This window comes from Mobula hypostoma, chromosome 8, assembly GCF_963921235.1.
Source record: "Mobula hypostoma chromosome 8, sMobHyp1.1, whole genome shotgun sequence".
NCBI lineage: Eukaryota > Metazoa > Chordata > Chondrichthyes > Myliobatiformes > Myliobatidae > Mobula > Mobula hypostoma.
The window spans coordinates 90951807-90965638 of NC_086104.1; the positions used below are offsets into that span (position 1 = coordinate 90951807).

The following is a 13832-nucleotide window of genomic DNA, read 5'->3' on the forward strand; positions in this document are numbered from 1 at the left end:
CCAGTGTGTTTTCCCCTATTCTTTCTTCACCTTTCCTGCCTATCCTCCCTGCCTCCCCTCCCCCACTCCTTTATCTTTTCCCTTACTGGTTTTTCACCTGGAACCTACCAGCCTTCTCCTTTCCCACCCCCCCCGCCCACCTTTTTTATAGGGCCTCTGCCCCTTCCCTCTACAGTCCTGACGAAGGGTTCCAGCCCGAAACTTCGACCGATCTTTTCCACAGATGCTGCCCGACCTGCTGAGTTCCTCCAGTGTGTTGTGAGTGATCCTTCATATGATAAAGTTCCTGTATTGTATAATGCAGAATAGAGCTTCAAAATGGATGGGTTCTTAAGAGACCTAGTTTAATAGTAAGGCTTTAGCTTTGTCTTTGGTTTTGGCTAAACATTAATCTCATGCATGACTGACAATTTTTTTTCACAAATTCGTTACAATTTGCAAGTCACTATTACTGTTGAAAATGAAGGAAGTTGAGATGTACTCGCATCACCATTAGATGGCAGTACAACTTCATTTGAGTTGGTGATGTAATCAAAGTCACACCAGTTGATTTCTCTTTGTCAATTCCTCATTTCTGAGTATTCTTCCTACATCAAATTTCTTGCATGAAATGATGATCAAAGCACATTTTTTACTAAGTAGAAATGTATGAAATGTAAAAGGCAGCATCTATGCAATGTGTTTTTTCAGCTTGAAGATCTTTCATCAGAATTTAGTCACAGTTTCTACATATCATTAAGTAAGACATCATGTATTCCAAAATCACGAGATCAAGCCTCCAGAAAGTCACACTAGAATTCCTAACTCCATACCTGTCCTCACACCATTTTACTGCATCTTTACCCCACACACTATAAAATTGTTATCGTGACAGTCATGTGTATGTTGCTATTACCCATTCTGTTCTAGTCTCTTTTATAAATAGATTGGAATTACTTCAGTAATTCACAGACCAAAGCAGTACAGAGGGAGAGAGAAGGAAAAAAGGGGGGAGAGGGGGAGGGGGAGAGAGAGAGAGGGAGAGGAGAGGGAGAGGGGAGGGGGAGGGGGGAGGGAGAGAGGGGAGGAAGAGAGAGAAAGAGGAGATGGAGGAGGGAGGAGGGAGGAGGGAGGAGGGAGGAGGGAGGAGGGAGGAGGGAGGAGGGGAGGAGCGGTAGATGGGAGAGACATGGGAAGAAAGGTGATCAAAGAGGGGGTAGATAAAATACCAATCACTGACATTCAGTACATCCATTTCTAATTATATTATTATCTATAATACCTTTTTAAAATATAAATTGATAGTTGCAGTAATGTAAATATATTAACTAGTATTGTGCTTTTACTGAACCTTGTTACCATCTTTGCTTTTGAAAAGCATTATTACTAAGTTAAAACTAACAAAGGAAGCTATTGACAAAAAGCCTTTCAGTAATATTGCTTTCCAACTTACATTCTAGTATTAATTGTGATATATTGTGAGAAACAGATCCAGGCCGTTGATTTAATGATTTGCTTTTCTCTCTGTTGTATTCTCCTTCCTTATTTTTCTTCTTCCCAGATTCCTTTGTTTCTGGTTTATCTGACAAAATAGGTTTAAAAAATTACTGAAACCTTTTTAATGTTCAACTGGCTATCTAATCTGTAGTATATCAATATCCAGGGATATTAAGAGACAAAAATAATTGATGGCTTGTGACCATAACTGGAGAGCTAAGCTAAACCAATGTTGAGATTTTTGATTGGAGAAAGGCTAACTTTGAGGAGATGCAAAAAGATTTAGAAGGAGTGGATTGGGACAATTTGTTTTATGGTAAGGATGTAATAAAGAAATGGAGGTCATTTAAAGGTGAAATTTTGAGGGTACAGGATCTTTATGTTTCTGTTAGGTTGAAAGGAAAGGTTAAAAGTTTGAGAGAGCCATGGGTTTCAAGGGATGTTGGAAACTTGGTCTGGAAAAAGAGAGGGATCCACAATAAATATAGGCAGCTTGGAGATAATGAGGTGCTCGAGGAATATAAAGAATGTAAAAAGAATCTTAAGAAAGAAATTAGAAAAGCTAAAAGAAGATACGAGGCTGCTTTGGCAAGTAAGGTGAAAATAAATCCAAAGGGTTTCTACAGTTATATTAATAGCAAAAGGATAGTGAGGGATAAAATTGGTCCCTTAGAGAATCAGAGTAGACGGCTATGTGCAGAGCCAAAAGAGATGGGGGAAATTTTGAACAATTTCTTTTCTTCGGTATTCACTAAGTGGAAGGATATTGAATTGTGTAAAGTAAAGGAAACAAGAAGGGTAGTTATGGAAAGTATGACGATTAAAGTAGAGAAAGTAATGGCGCTTTTAAGGAATATAAAAGCGGATAAGTTTCCGGATCCGGACAAGATATTCCCTAGGACCTTGAGGGAAGTTAGTGTGGAAATAGCAGGGGCTCTGACACAAATATTTCAAATGTCATTAGAAACGGGGATGGTGCTGGAGGATTGGCGTATTGCTCATTTGGTTCCATTGTTTAAAAAGGGTTCTAAGAGTAAACCTAGCAATTATCGGCCTGTGAGTTTGATGTCAGTGGTGGGTAAATTGATGGAAAGTATTCTTAGAGATGGTATATATAATTATCTGGATAGACAGGGTCTGATTAGGAACAGTCAACATGGATTTGTGAGTGGAAGGTCATGTTTGACAAATCTTATTTAATTTTTTGATGAGGTTACTAGGAAAGTTGACAAGGGTAAAGCGGTGGATGTTGTCTATATGGATTTCAGTAAGGCCTTTGACAAGGTTCCACACGGAAGGTTGGTTAGGAAGGTTCAATCATTAGGCATTAATATCGAAGTAGTAAAATGGATTCAGCAGTGGCTGGATGGGAGACGCCCAGAGAGTAGTGGTGGACAACTGTTTGTCAGATTGGAGGACAGTGTGTAGCGGTGTGCCTCAGGGATCTGTACTGGGTCCAGTGTTGTTTGTCATATATATTAATGATCTGGATGATGGGGTGGTAAATTGGATTAGTAAGTATGCAGATGATACTAAGATAGGTGGCATTGTGGATAATGAAGTAGGTTTTCAAAGCTTGCAGAGAGGTTTAGGCCAATTAGAAGAGTGGGCTGAAAGATGGCAGATGGAGTTTAATGCTGAAAAATGTGAGGTGCTACATTTTGGTAGGACTAATCAAAATAGGACATACATGGTAAATGGTAGGGCATTGAAGAATGCTGTAGAACAGAGGGATCTAGGAATAATGGTGCATAGTTCCCTGAAGGTGGAATGTCATGTGGATAGGTTGGTGAAGAAAGCTTTTGGTATGCTGGCCTTTATTAATCAGAGCATTGAGTATAGGAGTTGGGATGTAATGTTGAAATTGTACAAGGCATTAGTAAGGCCAAATTTGGAGTATTGTGTACAGTCCCGGTCACCGAATTATAGGAAAGAGGTCAATAAAATTGAGAGAGCACAGAGGAGATTTACTAAAATGTTGCCTGGGTTTCATCTCCCAAGTTACAGAGAAAGGTTGAACAAGTTAGGTCTTTATTCTTTGGAGCGTAGAAGGTTGAGGGGAGACTTGATAGAGGTATTTAAAATTATGAGGGGGATTGATAGAGTTGACATGGATAGGCTTTTTCCATTGAGAATGGGGGAGATTCAAACAAGAGGACATGAGTTGAAAGTTAAAGGGCAAAAATTTAGGGGTGACATGAGGGGCAACTTCTTTACTCAGAGAGTGGTAAATGTGTAGAACGAGCTTCCAGCAGAAGTGGTTGAGGCAGGTTCGATGTTGTCGTTTAAAGTTAATTTGGATAGATATATGGACAGGAAAGGAATGGAGGGTTATGGGCTGAGTGCAGGTCAGTGGAACTAGGTAAGAGTAGGAGTTCGGCACGGACTAGAAGGGCCGAGATGGCCTGTTTCTGTGCTGTAATTGTTATATGGTTATATGGTATGTTGGGTTAATCTAAGTACATATAGAAATTATTTTCTAAAAACTCATTTTCACTGTATCAGTGCATGACTAATTGTACTATGCAATGACAATAAAGATATTTCATAGTTCATTTCATATTTCATATTTCACATTTTTGCTTTGCAATTCTAGTTGCATTGTCACGTTGCTGAAAGTGAGTTGAGTTCCATCTGCAGTAAATTATAGCTTAAACTGTAGGGAGACTTCCAGGATTTGCAAATCCAGCACACAGGATCTTAGAAATGCTATGGTAATTGGCTAGGAGGTAATACCCATGGATGGAGGAAGGTATGTGCCTTGAATTGAAAAGCAGAAATGGAAGGAGACAAAGAATGATTTTAGAAGAGATGTGATCTTGGTCCAACAATTTGAAATAAAACCTGCAACTGCTTGAAAGCGCAAGAGCAATGTAGGAAAATTTAGATAATCCAAGTAAGAAGTACTGGAGACAAAGAACATGAAAGAATCTCCTTGGAGCCACCTCATCTAGTTGGCAGGCAATCAATAAATAAACTTCAAAGCCCACATCAATGAGCAAGACTTCCCAGCTCTCACTATCTGCATTTTCTGTGCCTTCTGATGTATTTATTTACTCCAATGCCATCTTTCAAATGTACGTTGTAGCCACCAGGGATATCAGGTGGTGGGATGTGATCTGAAGCATAAAACCTAATGCAGAGGGACCTGTGTATTTTGACATTCCTGAAACAGGGATATTGAAGAAGTAGTGGCAGATGTTGACATCTACAGCTTTGTGATAAACATGATTTCAATGTCATTATGATAGTGGCTATGTATCATACCATTGCTTCCCTTCTTTATTCTCTGTCATGAGCCTTGCAGTCTCAGTGGCTTGCCATAGCACGTTGAGCTACAAATGTTCTTGAGCACCTGCATTTACTAACCATTATCTTAACCAGAGCTGTTAAGCCCTTATGCTTTCGGTTTAATCTTGTCAAATGAATTGTGACTGGCACGTGTTCCCTGCATTCTATGATTGTTTAAAGAGGATTCTCCTTTAGTGCCTTAGTGGAATCATTGTGTTGGGGAGAATGAATTTTCCTACAGAGTCACTCAATTGTTTCTCTGAGGATCTGTTGGTAGTCCTGTGCATAAGCTCTTCTTTCTGTCTCTCCATGGGGATCTTCTGTTCCAATACTCCTGGATCGAGTTGTGAGCTTGCTGTCTGCCATCCATAGGTTGAGGTGGTGCTGGCGACTCCCGTGACAGAGAAAGCCTGCCATTCCAGAACACACTGGAATGAGCACACTGTGCCATTCTCTGGATAAACCTGAACATTAAACCACTGAGAAGTGAAATGGGGAAATGGCAAGCAACATTCCATCTCAACTTTGCCACCTGAATTCTCAGCCACATGCTCTTGTTCTGTTACTCATCTATCCAGTGAAATTCAATCAAGGTTTTCATTGGTAAGACAATAGTTATGACAATAGGAAGAAGAACATGCAATGTCTAATCTCTGACAATTTAAGGCAGGGGTCCCAACCGTTTTTACGCCATGGACCAATGCCATTAAGCAAGAAGGTCCATGGACTCCAGGTCGAGAATGTCTAATTTAAGGGAAAGATGATGAATGAGCATCACACTCATAAAAGTGCATTAATCGCCATATCTAAGCACCAGTAACTAGTCTAGAAGTGTAAACCATCTCCACTGTTAAAAACTAAAGAGGACATAACATTGCTTTGCAACACACACAAAATGCTGCAGGAACTCAGCAGGCCAAGCAGCATCTATGGAAAAGAGTATAGTTGACATTTCAGGCTGAAACCCTTCAGCAAGACTGGAGAAGAAAAGATGAGGAGACAGAGTTAGAAGCTGGGGGGAGGGGAGGAAAAATCACAAGGAGGTAAGTGAAATTAGAAGGAGAGAGGGGTGAAGTAAAGAGTGAGAAAGGTGATTTGTAAAAGAGATACAGGGCTGGAGAAGGGGGAATCTGATAGAAGAGGACAGAAGGCCATGGAAGAAAGAAAAGGGGGAGGCGCACCAGAGGGAGGTGACGGGCATTTAAGGAGATAAGGTGAGAGAGGGAAAAAATGGGGAATGGTAAAGGTGGAGGGGCATTACGGGAAGTTCGAGAAATCGATGTTCATGCCATCAGGTTGGAGGCTAGTGCAGACAGAATATAAGGTGTTGTTCCTCCAACCTGAGTGTGGCTTCATCGTGAAGAGTTATATGATGGAATGGGAATGGGAAGTGGTATTAAAATGGGTGGCCACTGGGGATTCTGCTTTTCCTGGGGTACAGAGTGTAGGTGCTCAGCGAAGCCATCTCCCAATCTACGTTGGGTCTCACTGATATACAGGAGGCCACACTGAGAGCATTGGATACAGTAGATGACCCCAACAGACTCACAGGTGAAGTGTTGCCTCACCTGGAAATACTGTTTAGGGCCCTCAATGGTAGTGAGGGAGGAGGTGTAGGGGCAGGTGTAGCATTTGTTCCACTTACAAGGGTAAGTGCCAGGAGAAGATCAGTGGGAAGGTATGAATAGAAAATGGAGTTGCATAGGGAGCAGTCCCTGCAGAAAGAGGGACAGAGGGAAAGATGTGCTTCATGGTGGAATCCCGTTGGAGATGGCAGAAGTTACAGATGTGTTGGATGCGAAGGCTGGTGGGCCGATAGGTGAGGACAAGAGGAACCCTATTCCTGGTAGGGTGGCGGGAGGATGGGGTGAGGGCAGATGTATGTGAAATGGAAGTGATGCGGTTGAGGGCAGTGTTGATCGGGGAGGAAGGGAAGCCCCTTCCTTTGAAGAAGGAAGAATGAAAAACCTCATCCTGAGAGCAGATACAGCAGAGACGGAGGAACTGAGAGAAGGGGATGGCATTTTTACAAGTAGCAGGGTGGGAAGAGGTATAGTCCAGGTTACTGTGAGAATCAGTGGGTTTATAATAGACATCAATAGATAAAGCTGTCTCCAGAGATAAAGACAGAGAGATCAAGAACGGGGAGGGAGGTGTTGGAAATGGACCAGGTAAATTTGAGTGCAGGGTGGAAGTTGGAGGCAAAGTTGATGATGTTGACAAGCTCTGCATGGGTGCAGAAAGCAGCACCAATGCAGTCGTTGATGTAGCATAGGAAAAGTTGGGGGGTGACACCAGTGTAGGCTTGGGACATAGACTGTTTCACATTGCCAACAAAGCATTGCCTAACCTGGATTGAATTAGGTCAACTAAAACAAATATCTGGGCTATTTGGAACAGTGAGTGATCTAGATGCCTGACTGAGCTTCAGTCTTTGGGACACTGCTTTGAGTGGTTAATAGCAAACAGCTTCCTGAGCTCCACCTTGCCATCAATCAACATACGACTGTAACCAGAACCACAAGTGAAGTTAGCTACAGTTCATCATTATCACTCCATTCTTTCCCTAATGGCAGCTTCTAGTGACTTCATCCAAAGAGTATGGTAACACCCTTATTAAGCCAGTCCTGAAACATCAGCTTGATATTTAAAGCAGAATATTGATGTACAAGAATAAACACAATGGCATTCAGTTCACACTGAAAATGTACATGTTGTGTTATAGATCCAGAGCTTTGAAGAGATGGAAAGCAGGAATATTTTAATATTGGATAACTGTACTGTATTATTAAGCCTAATGCACTGAGTGAACAGTTTCCAATTTTTATGCTGGGTCCTCCATGTGTGATATCCATTCAGATAAGCGATATAACCATATAACAATTACAGCACGGAAACAGGCCATCTTGGCCCTTCTAGTCCGTGCCAAACTCTTACTCTCACCTAGTCCCACCGACTTGCACTCAGCCCATAACCCTCCATTCCTTTCCTGTCCATATATCTATCCAACTTAACTTTAAATGACAACATCGAACCTGCCTCAACCACTTTTGCTGGAAGCTCGCTCCACACAGCTACCACTCTCTGAGTAAAGAAGTTCCTCCTCATGTTACCCCTAAACTTTTGTCCTTTAACTCTCAACTCATGTCCTCTTGTTTGAATCTCCCCCACTCTCAATGGAAAAAGCCTATCCACATCAACTCTATCAATCCCCCTCATAATTTTAAACACCTCTATCAAGTCCCCCCTCAACCTTCTACGCTCCAAAGAATAAAGACCTAATCTGTTCAACCTTTCTCTGAGATGAGATTGTTACGTACCCCGTAACTGGGTTGCTAAACCAGCAGAAATGGACCACTTAGTTGGAGTCTGGATTACTGGAACTAAGCAAGTTTTATTAAAGAAATAAGTAACACAGTACTCTAATCGTAAGGATATAAATGCAACAGGTTAGCAATGATAAAACACACATGTACACAGAACTAGGATAATAGGAATCAATCAAGCTCTATCGCAGTCTAGGGGTAAAATGATCAGTCTCAAATGACGCAGAGTTCAGTTCAGCTGAGTACAGTTCGCAGTAATCGCTGTTGTGCCGTTAGAGAGAGAGAGTGAATATGCAAATTCTGTTTCAAACAGACCTTTGTTCTTCACAGTTAGCTTTCCAGCGAACCCTTTTAATGTCTTCTATGGTCACCGACTGTGACCCCTCCGCTCTGGATATGACTGTTCTTCTGCGGTGAACCCGGCACCCAGGCAACGGTGGCACACACACACCAGGTTCCTGCTGATCGTACCTTTTCACCCTGTGCATCTATGGTCGGTCCTGCGACCAGACCTCCAAACTCTCACCAACTTGTGGGGGCACACCGCACTTCCAGGGTCTCGTTATCTCGTGATCTTGTGGTGTCTGTCTTGCCTTAGCGAACCTGTTCTTTTTATCCCCCTGCTGGGGTATCGCCTGTCCATCAAACTTCAAACAGTTCAGGTTCAAAGCAACCGGTCTGTCAATACTCTTAATTGTGTTTCTTTTCTGTTACCTCTCTCTCCTCTCTCACTAACATTTTGAACGCTTCTCCATTGTCTCCCTTATCTCTCTCATCAGTATCAATCTTCTGATAGCTTGGTTTTTCATCACAAGATCAAACAAATGCAGTGCCCTTGTAACATCATGCCCAAAGCTCATTTGGTTATAGCTGATTGTGGTTTTTTTTAGATAATTTCATTCTTAACAGCTTCTCAATGTTTCTGAATGTCAAGCATTGAAAAATATCAACAGTGTTAACAGATATTAAAGCCGAGTGAAGTTTTGCCATCTGTCAAATTTTTGTCAAAAATTTCAAGAAGAGTACTGTGGATGTGGTTTGTTTCGACCTACCCAATAACATTGTTTGAGGTCCAGCAATAGCTTCAAGACCACCTGCATCAGTGATATTAGGCTTCCAGATCTAGAATCATGCAGAGGAAGGGGTAATGTGGAAACCAATTGCAGGCAGTAAATCTTACTCGGGAAAATCCGCACAAGTACGCATGTCACCTTCATTAAAAGTACTGCCTGAGAAATATTATTATAAAAATGCATTTTTCAGTGGAGCATTGGAAATGTAAATACTAATGCTGAAAGAGTATTGTTAACATTATGAAATCAAAATATAAACCCCCCAAGAATGTTAAATGCATTCAGCAACAAAGTGCATTTAATTGCATTGTTAACATTACAACTAGATGAAGGTCCTGTGCAGAGTGTTGTGATAAAGTATGACACTAAGCAGAACAGGGAACTAAAAGTTCGGTGAAACAGGTTAGATTTACGTTGCAACGTAAAGAAGGAGATGCCGAGGAAAAAAGTCCCATTCCTTAAGTAGAACCTCCAATGGCGGATCAATGCACTTGTGAAGCAAGAAACACGAAGGAAGCATGGGGGAAACAGACCTGGTGAACATTAGAATAAAACAACAGTTTTTGTGTTAGAATACAGACAACACAATTGTGGATGAATTAAAGATTTCAGAGGACAGAAATTGACAGGTCAGCCGGAAGGCTACTACAACATCCTGAAAGCAACAAAGCATTGATAAAGGTTCCTTCAACAAGGGAACAAGGGCAGTGACGAAATTGAAAATTAAAGAGGATGGAGTACATGGTCTTTGTGATGGAATCAGCAAATTAATTCAGCTGGGAACTTTTTTTTTAAAGAATGACTGTACCTTTAGCAACTTTTTCTGCTGGTTTGATGACGGCACTATCCATTTTTGCCTCATTCTCTTTTTTATCATTTTCTTCTGCATCTGCTAAATTGGCCCTATCTGCAATCTTTTCTCGACTTACGTATTCCTGATTTGTCAGACTAAACTCTGGTAGAATTGTCTTCAGAAAGGACCAGGTTTTTTCAGACTCTTCAGATCTGGAAGATACAGCAAAAGGCCAATTGTAATGTTTACAAATACCTTCTCTTATTCATAATGACATTCGTGTATTAAAGTATAAAATGCAAAAATGTATTGCTGGCATTTGTAAAGGAGGTACAAAAAACTAATTAAAAATATAAAATATTAATTCAAATAATATTTCAGTCATCCTACCAGACATATAACTACATAAAATCAATCATTGTACTAAAACAGCAGCCACCAAAGAGTGTCTACAAAAAGCCCCTTAAGTTTAACAGGAATGATTCACTATTGGTTTTTTAAAAAATAATTTATGGACCATGGGCAACATTGGCAAGCCTTGATTTACTGCCCATTCCCAGCTTCCTTGAGCAGTGATGGTCATCTTTTTGAACCGCTGTAATCTTCCCGGTGAAAACATAGCCAAGGTTTTGTTGAGCAGAAAGTTCCAGGATTTAAACCCAGCTACAGTGATGTAATTCCAAGACTGGAAAGTGAACATCCTGGAAGGGAATCTTTATGTTATGGTGTTTCCATGCTTATACCATGCTAGCCCTTCTTGACGGCAGAGGTTGTGAGTTTGTGACGTGTCATCAAACTAACCGCAGCAAGCACCTGCAGTGCACAGAGCTATGGTGCTTCAGTGAAGAAGGAAGTGAAGATATAGGATGGGGGATAGGTACTAACTTTTTTAAAAGGTTGCTTCAGGCAAATAGAAAATTTTCCATCACATTCTGGCTTTCTGAAATCATTACGACACAGAAGGATATCAAATACCTCGTCAAATCCATGTCGGTTCTTTTTAGTTAACTCAGTTAATCTAATCTAATTCTCCTGCTTTTTCCCTTGTTTTACATACTATTTTCCATTAACTACGAATGCAATTCCCCTTTGAAAGCTGAGATTGATTGTTTCTACCACACCAACTGGCAATGATTTCAGATAGTCATAGTCATACTTTATTGATCCCAGGAGAAATTGGTTTTTGTTACAGTTGCACCGTAAATAATTAAATAGTAATAAAACCATAAATAGTTAAATAGTAATATGTATATTATGCCAGGAAATAAGTCCAGGACCAGCCTATTGGCTCAGGGTGTCTGACCCTCCAAGGGAGGAGTTGTAAAGTTTGATGGCCACAGGCAGGAATGACTTCCTATGACGCTCTGTGTTGCACCTCGGTGGAATGAGTCTCTGGCTGAATGTACTCCTGTTCCTAACCAGTACATTATGTAGTGGATGGGAGACATTGTCCAAGATGGCATGCAACTTGGACAGCATCCTCTTTTCAGACACCACCATCAGAGAGTCCAGTTCCATCCCCACAACATCACTGGCCTTACGAATGAGTTTGTTGATTCTGTTGGTGTCTACTGCCCTCAGCCTGCTGCCCCAGCACATAACAGCAAACATGATCGCACTGGCCACCACAGACTCGTAGAACATCCTCAGCATTGTCCGGCAGATGTTAGAGGACCTCAGTCTTCTCAGGAAATAGAGACGGCTCTGACCCTTCTTGTAGACAGCCTCAGTGTTCCTTGACCAGTCCAGTTTATTGTCAATTTGTATCCCTAGGTATTTGTAATCTTCCACCATGTCCACACTGACCCCCTGGATGGAAACAGGGGTCGCCGGTACCTTAGCTCTCCTCAGGTCTACCACCAGCTCCTTAGTCTTTTTCACATTAAGCTCTGTAACATCATAACCTCTGTGACAAAGATGTTCTTTGCAGATGTAGAAAGGCTTTGGAGAATCAAATACAGAATCATTTGTGGGATATTTTGGTTCAGACCTGTTCCTATGACACAGTGTTTGCTTAGCTCATCCAGTAACTTTTTATTTGTCAATGGTTAACCTCAGGAAATTGACAACCAAGTACTCAAGGATGGTAATGCCATTTAATATCAAAGTTTGGTCACAATGTTTGCTGAAAATAGTCATTGCCTGTTATGTGGCATTGAAGAAGGAATCTGGGAGTCATAAGAAGTTTGTATAGTTGTAATTTAGAGGGTGACTGGGCCCTACATGAAAGACAGATTCAGAGGGCAGTCCAAACACACGGATTCCTCTAATATGCACCACTTACCACTTCTCAGATCATGCCTGAATGAATTGCTGCTTGCAAAGATACTTCATTTCTAGTGGAGCTATGAGTGGAACTGAATATTGTGCACGAGCAAGCAGCCCTAATTTTGACCTCAAGAAGAAAGGAAGCACTTGAAGATGTCTGGGCTGAGACATTGTCCAAAGGAAAATCTTACAGAGGTGTCCTAGACTAAGATAATGGATTTTCAACAACTACAATCATGTTTCTTTGTGTGAGACATATCTAAATCCAATCAAGGGTTTTCCCTTTAAATAATAATAATAATAAATTCTCTATTGACCCAAAGTGGGAAATTCTTTTGTTCCAGCAGCAACATTTAAAAACACACTTTGCAGTGTGCAGACTTAACTAATAATAAAGTACAGAATAATAATATACACAATAAGCTATCAATGTGCAATAATAATGTACAAAATAATAAAGCAGAGACTATTGTACTGTGATGTGCGTTCTCCTGTCGCATAGAGATGAACTGTTGTATGTGCTGCCTGCATTTGGTAGGAAAGGTTTTCTGTAACAATCCTTGTTACAGTGGAGATGAATGAGTCTGCTCAAAAGGGTGCTCTGCTGCTCATTCAGTAGGTCATGGAAAGGAGGTGCCAGATTGTCCATAATGGATAACATTTTGTATAGTGACCTCCTCTTCACCACTGACTCAAAAGAGTCCAGGTTATAGCCAAGGACGAATCCAGCCTTTCTGATGACTTTATTTAGCCTCTTTGCATCACCAGCGCCGTTGCTGCTCCCCCAACATAAAGCCGCAAAGGAGACTGCACTCGCTGCAACAGACTGGTAAAAGTTCTCCAACATCCTGCTGCACACATTGAAGGATCTCAGCTTCCTTAGAAAGTAGAGTCTGCTCAGCCCCTTCTTGTAAACAGTCTTGTTGTTGGTTTTCCAGTCAAGTCTGTTGCTGGGGTGAACACCCAAGTATTTGTTCTCCTCCACCACCGCAACGTTATCTCCCAGAATGTATACAGGACTCGTCACAGTCCTCTTCCTCCTAAAGTCAATCACCATCTCCCTGGTTTTGGCCACATTCAGGAGCAGGTGATTCCTCCTGCACCACTCCACAGACTTGTTCACCAGTACTCTGTACTCCAACTCCTGCCCATCTCTGATACACACAACTACTGCAGAGTCATCAGAGAACTTCTGCAAAACTTAGCTTTGTACTGAAAGTCTGATGTGTACAGTGTGAACAGAAATGGAGATAGTACAGTCCCTCGTGGTGCTCCAGTGCCACTCACCACGATCGCAGACAGAGAACTACCCAGCCGTACAAACTGGGGTCTATCTGTCAGATGGTCAGTATTCCAGGAGATAGTGGAATTGACTACGCCCACCTTTTGCAGTTTCTTGTTCAGAAGAAGTGGCTGAATTGTATTGAAGGCACTGGAGAAATCAAAAATTGTGATTCTCACAATGCCACCAGCATCATCCAGGTGGGAGGGAGCTCTCTGCAACAAGTAAATGGCATCATCCACTCCTTCATGAGGTTGGCAGGCAAACTGTAGAGGGTCCAATGAAGATCTTACCTACAGTCCAAGATAAGTTAGGACCAGTCT

General features: G+C 41.5%; 1 protein-coding gene across 1 annotated transcript in view; it reads right to left on the reverse strand.

The window, feature by feature from the left end:
* The window catches only part of adgb (androglobin), a 223374-nt gene that overhangs the window by 164779 nt on the left and 44763 nt on the right, over positions 1 to 13832 (reverse strand). The window contains exon 8 of the mRNA XM_063057274.1: positions 9975 to 10171. Within this exon, the coding sequence (XP_062913344.1) occupies positions 9975 to 10171 (197 nt within the window). The remainder of the gene's footprint in view (positions 1 to 9974; positions 10172 to 13832) is intronic.